This window comes from Molossus molossus, unplaced genomic scaffold (assembly GCF_014108415.1).
Source record: "Molossus molossus isolate mMolMol1 unplaced genomic scaffold, mMolMol1.p scaffold_m16_p_17, whole genome shotgun sequence".
Lineage (NCBI taxonomy): Eukaryota > Metazoa > Chordata > Mammalia > Chiroptera > Molossidae > Molossus > Molossus molossus.
In genome coordinates, this window is record NW_023425352.1 from 11868664 (window position 1) to 11883515 (window position 14852).

Sequence of the window (14852 nt, forward strand, 5' to 3'; positions counted from 1 at the left end):
AGAAAAGATAATTATTTCAAGAATAATTTTGAGCCCTGGCCAGTTTGGCTCAGCGGTTAGAGTGTCAGCCTGTGGTCCAGAGAGACCCGGGTTTGGTTCCCGCTAAGGGCACGTACCTCGGTTGCAGTTTGTCCCCGGCCCTGGTTGGGGCCTGTGGGAGGCAGCCACTCGATGTGTCCCTTTCACATCGATGTTTCTCTCTCTCTCTCTCCTTCCCACTCTGAACAAAAAAATGGAAAAATGTCCTCGGGTGAGGATGGGGAAAAAAAAAAAAAGAATCATTTTGAATGATACAAATTGTACTGATATACAAAAAACCTTGTATAAATATCTTTGTATGAATATAGTTTGGAAAAGTAGGCAGGCATGTATCTTTAGAATATAGTCTTATAAATCTAATTGTTGAGTCAAAGATTTTTTCTTTTAATTTTGATAGATAATACTAGAATAAACATTTTTTAGTTTTGCTTGCCCAGTGTAGGTCTCCTTTGTTTTGAAAACAAATCAAAATTTTACTTTGAAGAATGAGTCCTTCCTCACTCTCTCATCCACGTGGAGTTTGCAGGGTTGAACCACCTCTCCGCTCCAGGGTGAGTATTTGTGTTGAAAATAGGGTCGCCAAATTGAGAAAATACATAGGACACGTAATTAAATTTGAATTATAGATTAAAAAATATATATATTTTTGTATAAAAACATATACATATACTGATATATTGGTGTGTTTCATGTATGGGATTTTATGGTTAAACAGATAAAAATTTGAAAAGAAATCCCTGACCATTTCTTAATTCAGATAAATAACTGGGTCTAAATTAAAGATAATAACATATAATAAATAAAAATTATGATTTCAGGCAAAATTTCCATATTGCATAGATAGTAAAAACAACTTTTCAAGTGGTCTCTCTTTTTCTATAAATTAATTCTATGTTCACATTTATTTCCATTACTAATACAACTTCCAGGAAACTTTGTAATATATTATATCTCTCCCTATAAATGACACTACAATAAAGTAAATCAATGTGTTCCTTTGAGAACTGTGTGTATGTGTGTGTGTATCCTATTGAAAAAATTTTAAAGCTATAAATTCCCTAAAACTGAAATTCACGTCTTTTTCTATCTACAGTATTGATCAATCTTTCTGGAATATTGTAAGATATTAATACATCTTTCTTTAATTGAACAAAATGGAAGCATTACATCTACAAAAGATATCTGGGAACAAGTTTACGAACAATAATCAGTTAACTTTCAAATCTTATGTTCCTATATATATTTGACGTCTCAATTCAAATTATTTTAAAGTAGATTTATGCTAATTTTTAAACTATGATAATATAAATAGGCATGCTGAACATCTCTAATCTTTAGTCTTATAGGATAAAGTGATAAAAGTAAAGCGACGGTAATCATATTTTGCAATTTAATACAAGAAAATTATAAGCAAAAATAAGTTAACAGTGAGGCCATTAACTGCAAGGACAGACATGTATATGAGCACATCATTTAATAATGGTTAAAAAACTTGCCTTTTTGACAAAAGAACATCTTTTGTGGAAAGCTTTATCTAGGTATTAAAATGTTTAAACATTATATAAAATGAGATTCTTAAAAGTACTAAGATATTGTACAAGGAGTTTCATACCTAATTAATTAATTTTAATTTCTCCACCCAAAATTACATTTCTCATTACTCTGTTCACTCTGCCCACTCCCCATAAATTGGGTGTCTAAGGAAGTAGAGTAACTCACTTTGTAAAATACTGCTGCAATATATTAATAATATTTAGATGAGAACCCAATTATCACAAATACAGCATCTCAGAGAATATTTTATTACTAACCCATGACATTTCCTTAGTAAAGTATAACTTATTATTAACTACTTCTCTGATTTTGTGCCAATTAAACAAATAAAGGAAATAATATATTTGTCTTTAGAAAATCCTACTTGTAGATTATTATTTTTAGTTTACTGATTTTAACTGAAACTTCAGGTTCATACTGCTCAATTTAAATCTAGGTTTTTATGCTGTGTGACTGTAAATGTGCAAGGGAGTTTTAATACCTACTAACAACTTAAAGTTTAAAAATTAGCATTATAAAATATGACAATATTTTAAGTGTCTCCTTTTAACATATACTTGCTCCTAACACATGTTTTTGTAATACCGTATAACTATTTACTTAAAATCGAATGTGCCATTAACACTTAATGTTTTAGACAAGTATCACATGATCTCTGTGGAATATAATAATCAAAATAAGCTGACAAACAAAACCGATTCTGAGACATGGAAGTAGGGAACAGACTACTGAACCTCCGAGGGAAGGGGGTGGGGTGGGAAGAAGAAACCAATGGACACAGACAACAGTGTGGGGAAGGGGTGTGGGACCAGGGCAGGGAGAACGGTGTCAAGGGCAGAAAAAAGGAGGCACATCTGTAATAATTTCAATAATAAAGATACTTTTTTTTTTCAAAAAAGGATGAAGATTATGACTTTTAAGGGAGAAATTTTCTAAAAATTATATGCATATGTAAATTATTATGCTCTAATTTCATTTGCAATAATAAACAATATTTAATTCAGTGAAAAAATAAATTAAAAATAAAACTTAATGTTTTCATACCTCTGTAATAAGCACACACTATAAAAATGAATTTAGCCCTGGTCAGTTTGGCTCAGTGGTTAGAGTGTCGGCCTGCGGTCCAGAGAGACCCGGGTTCAGTTCACGCTAAGGGCACGTGTCTCGGTTGCAGTTTGTCCCCGGTCCAGGTTGGTTGTGAGGGTGGCAGCCACTCGATGTGTCCCTTTCACGTCGATGTTTCTCTTTCTCTCTCTCTTCCTCTCTCTCCCTCCCACTCTGTCTGAACAAAAAATGAAAAAATGACCTCGGGCGAGGATAAAAAAAAAAAAAAAAAAAAAAGAGTTCATCCTTCTAATGTATTACAATATTTCCAATGGTCAAAATCCATTTATTGTTTCCATTAATTAACACTGCCCCTCCCCCCAATTTCATATTCTTTATAGAGTTATCATAGAAATGAGTATGGACTTCCTATATGAAGAGGTAATACTAAAATTGGAGTCCTTTATAGTTTCATTTTTGTGTTTTTAGAAGTCCCTGAATTCCCACGGGTGGTATTCCAAAGGTATAACATTAACAATAGCCTTCTGATATTAAAATTATAGCATAGAAAAAGCAGTTGTGTGTTTCTCAGAAGTCAAAGCTTCAAATCATTTTTTCCAAAAAAAAAGCAATATGCCTGGTTGAACTAACACAATATATTTTAAAATATACAAAGATTATTTTCATTTTAAAATAATTCTTATATTTAGAAAAAGCAACTAGTACAATTCCTGTAACATAATTATAAAGATACCAGGAAGAAAAATTCTTTAAATCATTTTCATTCACTGTTTCAGATAAATTGTCACTGCACTAATCACAAGTATTCTCTATGGGTTACAATAACTGGTGTGCTACGCTTTGGAGAAAGTAACACATCCACATTTAAAAAACAATAAACAAGCCCGGCCTGTGTGGCTCAGTGGATTGAGCGTCCTCCCGTGGACTAAGCTCTCCCAGTTCGGGCCCTGGTCAGGGCACATGCCCAGATTGTGGGCTGGATTCCCAGTAGGGGGCGTGCAGGAGACAGCTGATGGATGTTTCTCTCTCTTTCTCCTTTCCCCTATCTCTAAAAAATCAATACAAACACATTAAAAACAAAAACAAAAAACCTGGGATCTTTTCCTTTGGGGAACATTAGAGTTAATCCAATAGTTAAAACTAAATAAAGAGGCAATCCAAACAAAACACATTTTTACTTCCATTCACATAAAGTCTATAATGGGGATCATCATGTAAGCCACAACTAGTGTAATTAAAACTCTTTGGGCCTCTAAGACCAAAATGACAATCTTTTAATAATATAAAAATTATTATCTAATAATATATATCTGATAGTCATCTAAATAAGAACATCTTTACTTTGGGCATCAACATATGAATGGTTTCCAAGACATTTAGAATTTTGTGCTTAAAAGATCTAATAAAATTAAATTTGAAGAAATTCTCAACAATATTTTTTAACATATATATTGTAACCTGGCATGACATCTCAACAAGACAGATTTTACAGATTTTGTATTTCAGTATAGTTAGCAAGTTAAATGGAAACATTATTATTGTGTTCTTTAACAGAAACTACCTAGATAGGGTTGGAAAGGGCCTGTACTGTGGGAATAAAGAACATGATAATATTTAGAAGCACAGACTGGAAGGGCCCAGTGGTCCCTAAACTAGTAGTCCCTTCTTATATCTCCCTTGTTCTCTCTCTCCATGTGCAACACATATTTGGAGAGATCTGGACTTTTAATCAAAAGATAAAGTCACATTTTTATTTTTATATTAAAGTAATATCAGCTTCTCAGAGCTTCTGATAATATGCAATAAACTGGGGTGATATAATATTGACCAAAAGCAGACTGTCATTTTGAGAAGTTTGAGTTTTATAGGTAAATGAACTTTTCACCTTAGACTTCTGAAATATTTACTACAGCTTCTAAATTTTAGTTATGACATACAAACATTCTTAGGGTTCTAGGAACCTCCTACTTGGAATTAGGAATATAGCACAGTCCCTTCTCTTTTGAGGAAAAATTCAGTTAGACCACGTACCCACATCCAGAAGCCAGTTAAAGTTGTACACGATCTTTTCACAACCCCGCAATTATACAGCTGCATTTTATAAACTTGATACATCAGATATTTAAACGTTGCTCGTCGTAACGAATAGAAACCCAGGATCCCTAATTGATCCTGGCTTCTTTTCTGAGGGTTAGGGACACACATGTCAGTTACCTCATTCCATTCAAGAAGGCCTTCATCATCACTGCCTGCCTACCAACTGCTTTCCCTTCGTGAATCCGTGATTTCACCTTAACAGATTGTCTAACGTGTATTCCGACTGGTTATCTCTACACAGAATCCTTCTTGCCAAATATTTACATATTTATGTTTAATAAGCTCCTTTTAAACTGGATTACTTTTTATCATAGGGTCATATCAAGTCAATACTCATTGATACTAAACCGTCCATATATAGAAATCAGAGGGGCAGATAGGGTTATGATAGAATAATTAATTTGTGTGTGGGGGGTGTCAAGCGTGTAAATATATTTTAGGAAGGCACTGAGGTATAGTGGATGTTTGAAAATAAAAGAATAATTAAGGAAAACTCAATAATTGTATAACTTAGAATATTCTAGATTCCCTTTAAATACCTGGAAATATACTTTAGCATGTGGAAAAAAGAAAGTAAGTAAATATAGGGCTACTTTATAGTGTTACACAAATGTATACATACAAAGTACACTAGGAAATGCAACAGCAAAGAGAATGCTAATAATAGAAAATGAATATTAATACTAATATGTTAATATAAAACTGTTAAAACAGGAATGTTTTATTATATGAGGTATAGAACAATAAATAGACTACATACTTATACTCCTCAGATTATTATCTTTCTTTCTTTCCTTCAATTATCTAATAGGAACCAGTATTTGTCTAATTTATTTATATCATCAGTTGTTCTGGAAGAGTATTATGTTTTTTATCAATTTTAGGATTACAGAAAACATACAGAATCGATTCTGGTACAGAAATGTATCAAATTGAGGTACACTCCAAACATACTCGCTCTATCAGATCATCGTGAAATGGAAAAGCTTTGAATTCCAAACACAAAAACCTGGGCAATAAAAACCCTGAATAAGTATTTGTCATTCAGAATTGTCTTTGAAATGGCCACACAGATGTTTATTAAAATAAATTATGGTTTTATAATATAACTAATTACCTAAATAACAGAGACTGCAGATGACTTTATCAACAGAATATTTGTATTCCCTGTAAATTCTAACACCACTGAAAATAACATTTTTCAACTAACCATAGCTTCTACATATTCTGACTTAAAACGACTGTGGTAAAGCTTGTTCAGAAGCTTAAAAACTATACGACTGATTAGTTCAAACTTAATAAATAAAATAGATGTGCAAATCTATATTTGATAGGTGCGTGTTAATTAAGCAATAGAAACCCATATGTTTGCTTGAATCTTTAAACAAGAGAGTAAGTGCTATTACTGATACCTCTCTCCGCCGAGAAGCCCAGCAGGTCTGTTTGATCTTCCAAACCACAGCAGCCACCAATAATAAGGATAAAAAACAACTGGAAAATAAAACACAAATAATCTTTGCTTAAAATATTTAATATATGTAATGAAAAGAATCTGTAGAGATGCAAATATATACAGGGTGGGGCAAAAGTCAGTTTATAGCCGTGAGTACATGAAACACAGACTATTCTTGTATTAATTATTAATTACTGTATTTTTTTCATATGAACAACTGTAACCTGACTTTTGCCCCAACCTGTATATGTAGAAGGAATCACTTTGCACCAGTAAATAATTCAAGCACAAAAGGATAAATTAGTGTTGGAAATGTTTTCAAGAAAAGTCAACATATACAGGTAGAAAAATTATTTATATTTCTTGCTATACATTGTAGTCTATATTTAAGATTTCCTTTGTTAAAAGAAATGTACATTTATAATTCTATTGGTCTTATAAAGCAACAGAAATCTATTTAGAATCGTTGACTTATATTGGCAATTTAACAAATTCAAATGTCTCATGTCCATTCATTGCATCTTTATTAGCAACTATTTTAGATATAAGAATATTTCAGTGGTTCTTAACTGAAGATGATTTTAGCCCCATGCCCACCCCCAGGGGACATTTGGCAATGTCTAGAGACACTTTTGATTACCATGACTGGGAGGGGTGTAACTTGTATCTAGGGACTACAGTCAGGAATGTTTCTACACATCCTGCAATGCACAGGACTGCCCCCAAGGACAAAGAATCATCTAGTCCCGAGTGTCAGTAGTGTTGAAGTTCAGAAACCCTGGTATATGACAATGTTTAAAATAAGAAATTATTCAGCAAAAAGTTTATACATGTGGTCTATACGTATTAGTTACAACATTCAATAAGCTATGATAATACAGGATACTTGGTTAGCAGTAATTTGAGACTGACAAATCTCTAAATAAACGATTTATGTGACTCTGATTACTCAATTCCCAACCCTGTATCAATGTTTATTTTCTCTTCCTTTGCTCTGTGGTCAGAGATTAAACTGTGAAAAACCCGAAAGTGAGCAGAACTGAGTCACTTAAAATTCACCAGTCACTGGTCACTATAAAAATCCTGGTCTTCACCCTTCATTGATAATCCTTGTATTCATCAATTGATTCACTGAAAAGCAGTGCAATTTTTGACATTTTCCATGCTTGTCAAAAACTTAATATATTTTTTTTCTCCTTGCCTCATTTGAAGAAATCTTAGAATATCCTTCAGGGATGATAATGGCAATTCTAGCACCTGTCCGCTGAGTGCTGAGCACCTTCCAGGTACTGTGCTACATACTTTCCATTGATCATTGAATCTAGTTTTATAATAACATTTCAGATAGCATATATTATTATTATTATTTTTTTTTTTAGAAAAGAAGAATCCAATACTCAGAGTTCAAAGCAAACTGCTAATAGTCACACAGAGAGTAAGTGGTAATGTCAAAATTCAAACCCAGCTACGCAAGCCTCTGACTCTGCGCCTCATCTGTTGGGAGCTGGGAGCTGACCCACCAGCCCACAACAGTTATAGTCACACATCCATGCTCTAATTCTTTCCTCATGACCAAAGGAAGTAGATTTCTTTAAAAAGATTAAAAAATAAAATCAAATAAAGCCTGGGACCTTAACCTTTCCAACCACCAGGGTACCTTTTAATTTTTTTATATAATCACCTTTTCTCTTAATGTTTACAAATTTTTTTCATCCAAATATAAATTTTCCAAAGTGCTCAAGTCCCACATCTCCTAAAAAATAAAAATAAAAACAATAGCCCTACCCTGGCCGGTTTGGCTCAGCGGTTAGAGCGGCGCCCTCCAGTCCGGAGAGGCCCGGGTTCGGTTCCCGCTAAGGGCGCGTACCTCGGTTGCAGTTTGTCCCCAACCCTGGTTGGGTTGTGCGGGAGGCAGCCAGTCGATGTGTCCCTTTCACGTCGATGTTTCTCTCTCTCTCTCTCCCTCTCTCTCCTTCCCACTCTACCTGAACAGAAAATGAAAAAACGTTCTCAGGTGAGGATAAAAAAAACAATAGCTCTACTTACTGAGCACGTGGTCAAAGCACTCACCTCTATGTCAATTTCCTCAAACTTTAGCTTTATTTAACTCTTTAGAATCTGGCATCTGGCTTGTATGCTAATAAAAACATTAATATTAATAACGATGAATGTTTGTAGAATATTTAACACTTCACAAGATCCTTTCCTCACCGTGACTTCCAAGTAATTAAATATACTGCTCTTGTCTCAGTCAACTGACTATCCTTCTCAACTGACAATGCCACCCATCCATTCTTTGAAACTCTGTCTGAATACGTTTTCTTCTTGGTTCCCCTTCATCCCTCCTGACACACTGCAGGGTCCATGGAGGTAGGCTGTGTTCCAGATTCCCTCTTCTAAATTACAGACAATCCGTACAACTCAGTCCACGGCAATTATGCTAGCTTCCCTCGCTCTCAGAGAGAGCTCAGCCATTATCCCGGCTTCAACTATGACCTCACTTGCACTGATTTTCAAATCCGTATCATTAGATAGGCTTGCCAAGATGTGAGCATCTAAGAGATGATTTCATTCAAGCTCCCTTCCCAGAAAAGAAATTCTCAGCACAATTCTGATGGTGGCCCAGCGCCTAATTAAATACTCGTCGCTGAGAAGCTGCCTTACAAGTTAATGCAGTTTATTTTTAGCTAGTTCAAACTCTGAAAATATTCTTCCATTAAATTGTCTTTATCAATCAGTGCCGTTTCTGTTTTCTGGGTTACACTGAGTCAGTCCATTCCTTCTTCCGTGTGCTGAAACTTCTTTATGTACTTGAAGAAGCCCACGTGATTTCTCTACTCCAGTGATTCTCAGTCAGGAGACATTTGTCCTCCAGGGGACACTTGGCAGTATCTGGAGACATTTTTGGTGGTTATCACTTGGTGAGCTTCCAAATGGGATGCAGGTCAATATCCTACAATACAGCCGGCCCTGGTTTATCGTGGTTAATCTGTTCCAGACTCTAGCGGTGGCACCTGGCGGTGAAGGATTCTGGGGGCGCTCGAATACGCAGGCCTACAGTCCATACGTACAGTAACTGTAATTGTAATACAGGGGTGTGTGTATAATTGACTCAGACGACCGAGTGTGTGCTGTATCATTTTCACTGTCTCAATCAACTTTTTAATGAATATATTTGAAAAACACATGATAGAGTGAAGCCACGAAAGTCGAAGCGCAAGTGGTGAGGGGCGACTGTACACAGGCCTGCCCCCCCCCCCAAGATATTTCCCAGATTAACATGCTAATAATGCTGAGAAACCCTATTCTAGTCTGAGTGATTACCACAGTGCTTACAGTGCCCTTGTTATATCCATAACGCTGTAACTGTTATAATATGGTACTGACAAGTGATACTTAAATATAGTCTAAGCATCACCCTGGCCGGTTTGGCTCCACGGTTGGAGCATTGGCCTGCGGACCAGAGAGTCCCGGGTTCGGTCCTGCTAGGGGAACGTACCACCAAAAAATAAATAAATACATAAATAAATATAGTCTAAGCATCTATTCCTCTGAAATTCAGTCCTACCATTATACCCTTAAGAATTTTAACATTATAGATATAAATATCACCTCAATGTTCAAACTGAACTCCTGAATAACACTCATAAAAATAAAAGCAACTAATATCTTTTGAGTAATATGCACCAAGCACTATGGTGTATTTCATGGCTTATTTCTTTAATTACCATAATCACACATGATATACCATGGATACTGTTCTGTACTGATTTAAAAGATCAGAAAGCTACTCTGGCTGGGTGGCTAAGTTGGTTGGAGTGTTGTTCCCTACACCAAAAGGTTTCGGGTTCAATTGCTGGTCAGAGCACATACCTAGGTTGCAAGTTGGATCTCTGGTTGAGGTGTGTATAGGAGGCAACCAATCTATGTTTCTCTCTTACGTTGATGTTTCTTTCTCTCTCTCTCCTTCTCTCTTTAAAAGCCAATAAAAAAAATATCCTTGGGTGAGGAGTTCTTTAAAAATTATCAGAAAGCTAACTCATGGAGAGCTTAAGTAAAATGCCTAAGTTAAAAAGTATTTAGTTGCAAGTTCTTCTCTTTCTCCCAATTTCTTTGTTTCACCATTACTTTTCAGCTAAAAAAAATATAAAAAGCCCATTCAATTTTATCATCTCTCATACTCAGATACCAAATTCTGTCAACTAATTCTTTGAGAGTATCTGCAGTAGTACACAATAGCACGCATACCAACATTCACTCATATTAAATAATTAAATACAAATTAAACGGCAAAAATATTTTACTTGACAATCTGTAATTCACAATATTTCTCAGTCAAAACAGTTACATGACAGCAATTCAATTTAAGATGGTGAAGACTTGCTAATTTCATGACTCGCGTGAAGAATGCCACTTTTATAATGATGTGGAAATCCAGTATAAAAATATTCAGTCATCATCATTTCAACTTGATCTTCAAAAGAGGAGATATACACTTTAGGAGTTTGCAGCTAATGCTTCCTATGCAAATTCATCATAGAGCTCAGGATGCTATAAATAAATTGGTTAAACCAATAAATTTTTTAAGAAAATATTCTAATAATATTCCAATAATCTCCAAAAAATATTAAAGATTCAATGGGACATATCTCAGTTCCTGGCAAGTAGCAGTTGTCATTACACTTTTTCTAAATGAACTGGAATTGGTTTTTTAATTGATTTGAGTATCTTAACATTTTTCTGACAATGAATGTCTTATTTGGCATTCTTAGCTTTATATCAAGGGAATATGTTGTAAATGTTCTTGATTTGTAATCAATTATATTGCAAAAGTTATAAATAGCTATATATTTTAAAAATATCTATATTTAAAACAAAATTCAGTGTATTAAGAACACTTGCTTCATAAAAAAGCAAACAAACAAAATCGCGTGACATGTTTATTCAGCGTAGTTGGAGAGTTCCACTCATCCTCTGACAAATAAGAGAAAATTCCAGTCTGTACCGCCAGCCCCAGGGGCCTGAGGGGGGCCGACTCCCGTCAGTGTGAACCCTGGAGCGAGCAGCGCCCGACACCTCTGTGTCCCTTCCCCGGTTCCTTCCTGCCCGCTGGGCTTCACGTGAGAAAAAAAACCTTTAGGACACAAAATGACTGACTGTATGGGTTTAACTGTTCCAGTTAGCTTTTCCCTAATACATTTCTTAAGTCAAAGGTCTTAAGGGTAATGCCAGACATTCACATCCTATAATCAGGTATTGTGGTAAGTCTAAAGGAGAAAGAGGTTTCATCACTTTCAGATCTTCTACTATATTACACGACAGTGTTTACAGCTCCTTGGTAGAGATGCGGGGGCCGGGGGATACTTGGTATCTCTTTAAAACAAACAACGCTGCGCCCTAGTATCAGACCTGAGCGGTTCCTCACCCTTCAGTAAGGTCCAGGGGAAATGGAGTAGGAAGAAAAGAGGGAGGACACATCGAAGAGCAGACGTCTGAGCATAAGGATGAGAAAGCGAGCATGGGAACGCAGGGGGAGAGAGCTTCCAGTAATTCGATTTTAACCTTCATAAAATGGTCATTATTGAAAGGATTCTTAAAATTTAAAAAACATGGAGCTCGTTAGAAACTCTCATTTAGGGGAAATTCGGGAGATCTCCTAAATGAGCACAGTGGGGTACAGCTTGTACTGCAAAGCAGGCTCTGAGTGACGAAGAAATACCCTCTGGTGGTCATCTACTTGGCCAAATGCAAAGAGAGAGAATATTGTCACTATTTTACAGCAATTTAAGTTAATTGATCATAAAAATCAAGTCATAAATACCTATTTTAAAAGACAACTTGGGCATATTAATCTTTTATTTCAACTAAAAATATTACAAACTAGGGAACGGTGCTGAAATACAGAAACATATTATTTTAAAAAGCAATTTATTTCCTAATAACTGCTATCCTGGAAAATATCTTTCAAAGATTTTAAAAATACCTTCCTAACAGTTGAAGGGTGTTTTTTTAACCAAATAAAATGTTAAAAAGTAAATCACTAACTTAGAATGCAAACAACAACTACTGTATATTGCAAAAATAAATGTACTTGTTTCCAGTATAAGATTGACAAAGGTGAAAAGCTGACAAAGCCTTGAGGGTGAAATTGGGAAAACAATATGCGCCCAGCCTATAGTGGCACCAACTTTTCTGAGGGTCATTAAGAAAGACGCAACTGTACCTTAGGCTGCTCTATCAGTTGAGATGATTTCAAATGCAAGTAACAGAATCCCTAGTTCAAGTGCTTTAAACACTATTGGGACTAAATGGACCTTGTACTCCTTGATATGACTAAACTGTATTGACCCAATTTGAATGTGGGAGTCCTAAAACCCCAAGTGACTATATTTGGAGTCAGGGAATTTAAGAGGTAATTAGGGTAAATGAGGTCATAAGAGGCCCTGGCCAGTCTGGCTCAGCGGTTAGAGCATCAGCCCACGGACCAAGGAGTTCGATTCTGGCCAAGGGCACATGTACCTTGGCTGCAGTTCATCCCTGGCCCTGCCCAGGATTGCATGGGAGGCAACCAATCAATGTGTCTCTTTCATATCCATGTTTCTCTTTCTCCCTCCCTCCCTCCCTCCCTTCCTTCCTTCCTCCCTCCATCACCCCCTCCCACTCTATCTGAAGATAAATGAGGTCATAAAAGTGGGGCCATGATACAGAGAAGTAATGTTCTTAGAGAGAGACACCTGACAGCCATGGGAATGCTCTCTCCATCTCTCTCTCCCTCTCTACCCCCCCCCCCCCAGCACACACACTTAGGAAAGACCATGTGAACACACAGTGACACAGTGGCCGGCCACCTGCAAGCCTTACAGAGCTGACACCCAAAACCAGCCGTGCAGGCACCCTCATCTGACTTGGATGACTTACCAGCCCCCAGAACTAAGAGGCAACACATTTCTATCATGCAATCCCCGTCTTTGGTAATTGTCACGGCAGCATGAGCAGACTAAGACAGGTTTGGGGCCATGAAGTGGGGACCGCTGCAACAAATTCCTAAAAATGTGGAAGCAGCTTTGGAACTGGGTGATGGGTAAAGGCTGGAGGAATTTTGAGGTGCAGGCTAGAAAAAGCCCAGATTAATGTGAAGAGACCGTAGAGAGAAACACGGACTTAAAACGCAATGCTGGTGAGAGGTCAGAAAGAAAGAAGAACTGTTTTCTTAGAGAATACACAATAATCAGGATCAGAACGTTGATGCACAGATGCAAGTTAAGGGCCACCGTGGTGAGGTCACACGGAAATGCGGAACAGGCTATCAGACCTGGAGGAGAGGCCATCCTGGTTGTACGACAGCACAGAACGTGGCCGAATGGTGTTCTGGTGTTTGTGCAAGTGGAGCTGCAGGCCCTGAAATGCGCGTATCAGCATCAGAGGCTGGTAAGGAAAGCACTGAAGATGTGGCCCCGCCCCGTAACTACTCAGGGTAAAATGCAAGAGGAGACAGATTAACTGAAGGAGGACTTGTTAGGCCAAAGGGAACCAGAATTTGGGATTTGGGAAATTCTCAGTCTAGCCATACAGAAAGAATTGAGAAACCCTGTTCCGAAGAGAACACTAAGCATGTGGCTAACCAACCACTGGATAGAGAAATCACAGGTGTCACCTCACACTTGCTAGAATGGTTGCCATCAACAGATCATCAAACAACAAGTGTTGGCGAGGGTGTGGAGAAAAGGGGACTCTAGTACACTGCTGGTGGGAATGCAGACTGGTGCAGCCGCTATGGAAAAGAATATTTCTTTCCTCAAAAATTAAAAATGGATCTGCCATTTCACCCAGTGATCCCACTTCTCGGAATATATCCTAAGGAGCCTGAAACACAAATCAGGAAGAATATATACACCCCTATGTTCATAGCAGCGCTATTTACAATAGCTAAGATCTGGAAACAGCCCAAGTGTCCATCAGTAGACGAATGGATAAAAAAGCTGTGGAACATCTACACAATGGAGTACTATGCAGCTGTAAGAAAGAAACATCTCTTATCCTTTGAGATAACATGGAAGGACCTGGAGAGTACTATGCTAAGTGAAATAAGCCAGTCAGAGAACGACAAGTATACCATGATCTCATTTATTTGTGGAATATAATGAACAAAATAAGCAGATGAACAAAATAGATGCAGAGACACAGAAGTGGGGTTCAGACTGACAAACCTCAGAGGAAGGGGGGGAGGGGAGGAACAAGATAAACCAAAGAACGTATGCATATAAGCATAACCAATGGACCTAGACAACAATGCTGGGGCGGGGGCGGGAACAGGAGGAGGGTGTCAATGGGGAAACAGGAGAAACATCTGTAACAAAAATTAATTAACTAAAGAAAACATAAATGAGTTAAAGAAAAATGAATAGATGAAAAGAGACACCGGCTGCTTGTGGACTTCCTCCTCGCACAGGGACCGGAAAAGCCATGTGAACACCAGCAGGAAGGCAGGCATCTGCACGCCAAGAGGAGACGCTCACCAGAAGCCAACCACGTTGGCACTGAGATCTCGAACCTTCCAGCCTCCAGACGTGGGGGGTTTAGCAGATTTTCTTGTTAAAGCCGCTCAGTCTGCAGCAATTTGTGAGGAGACGAAGCAGACTAAGAC

The 14852-nt window shown here is 37.2% G+C and overlaps 1 protein-coding gene across 1 annotated transcript in view; it reads right to left on the reverse strand.

Moving 5' to 3' along the window:
- The window catches only part of ATRNL1 (attractin like 1), a 545834-nt gene that overhangs the window by 320118 nt on the left and 210864 nt on the right, over positions 1 to 14852 (reverse strand). The window contains exon 26 of the mRNA XM_036265661.1: positions 6168 to 6246. Within this exon, the coding sequence (XP_036121554.1) occupies positions 6168 to 6246 (79 nt within the window). The remainder of the gene's footprint in view (positions 1 to 6167; positions 6247 to 14852) is intronic.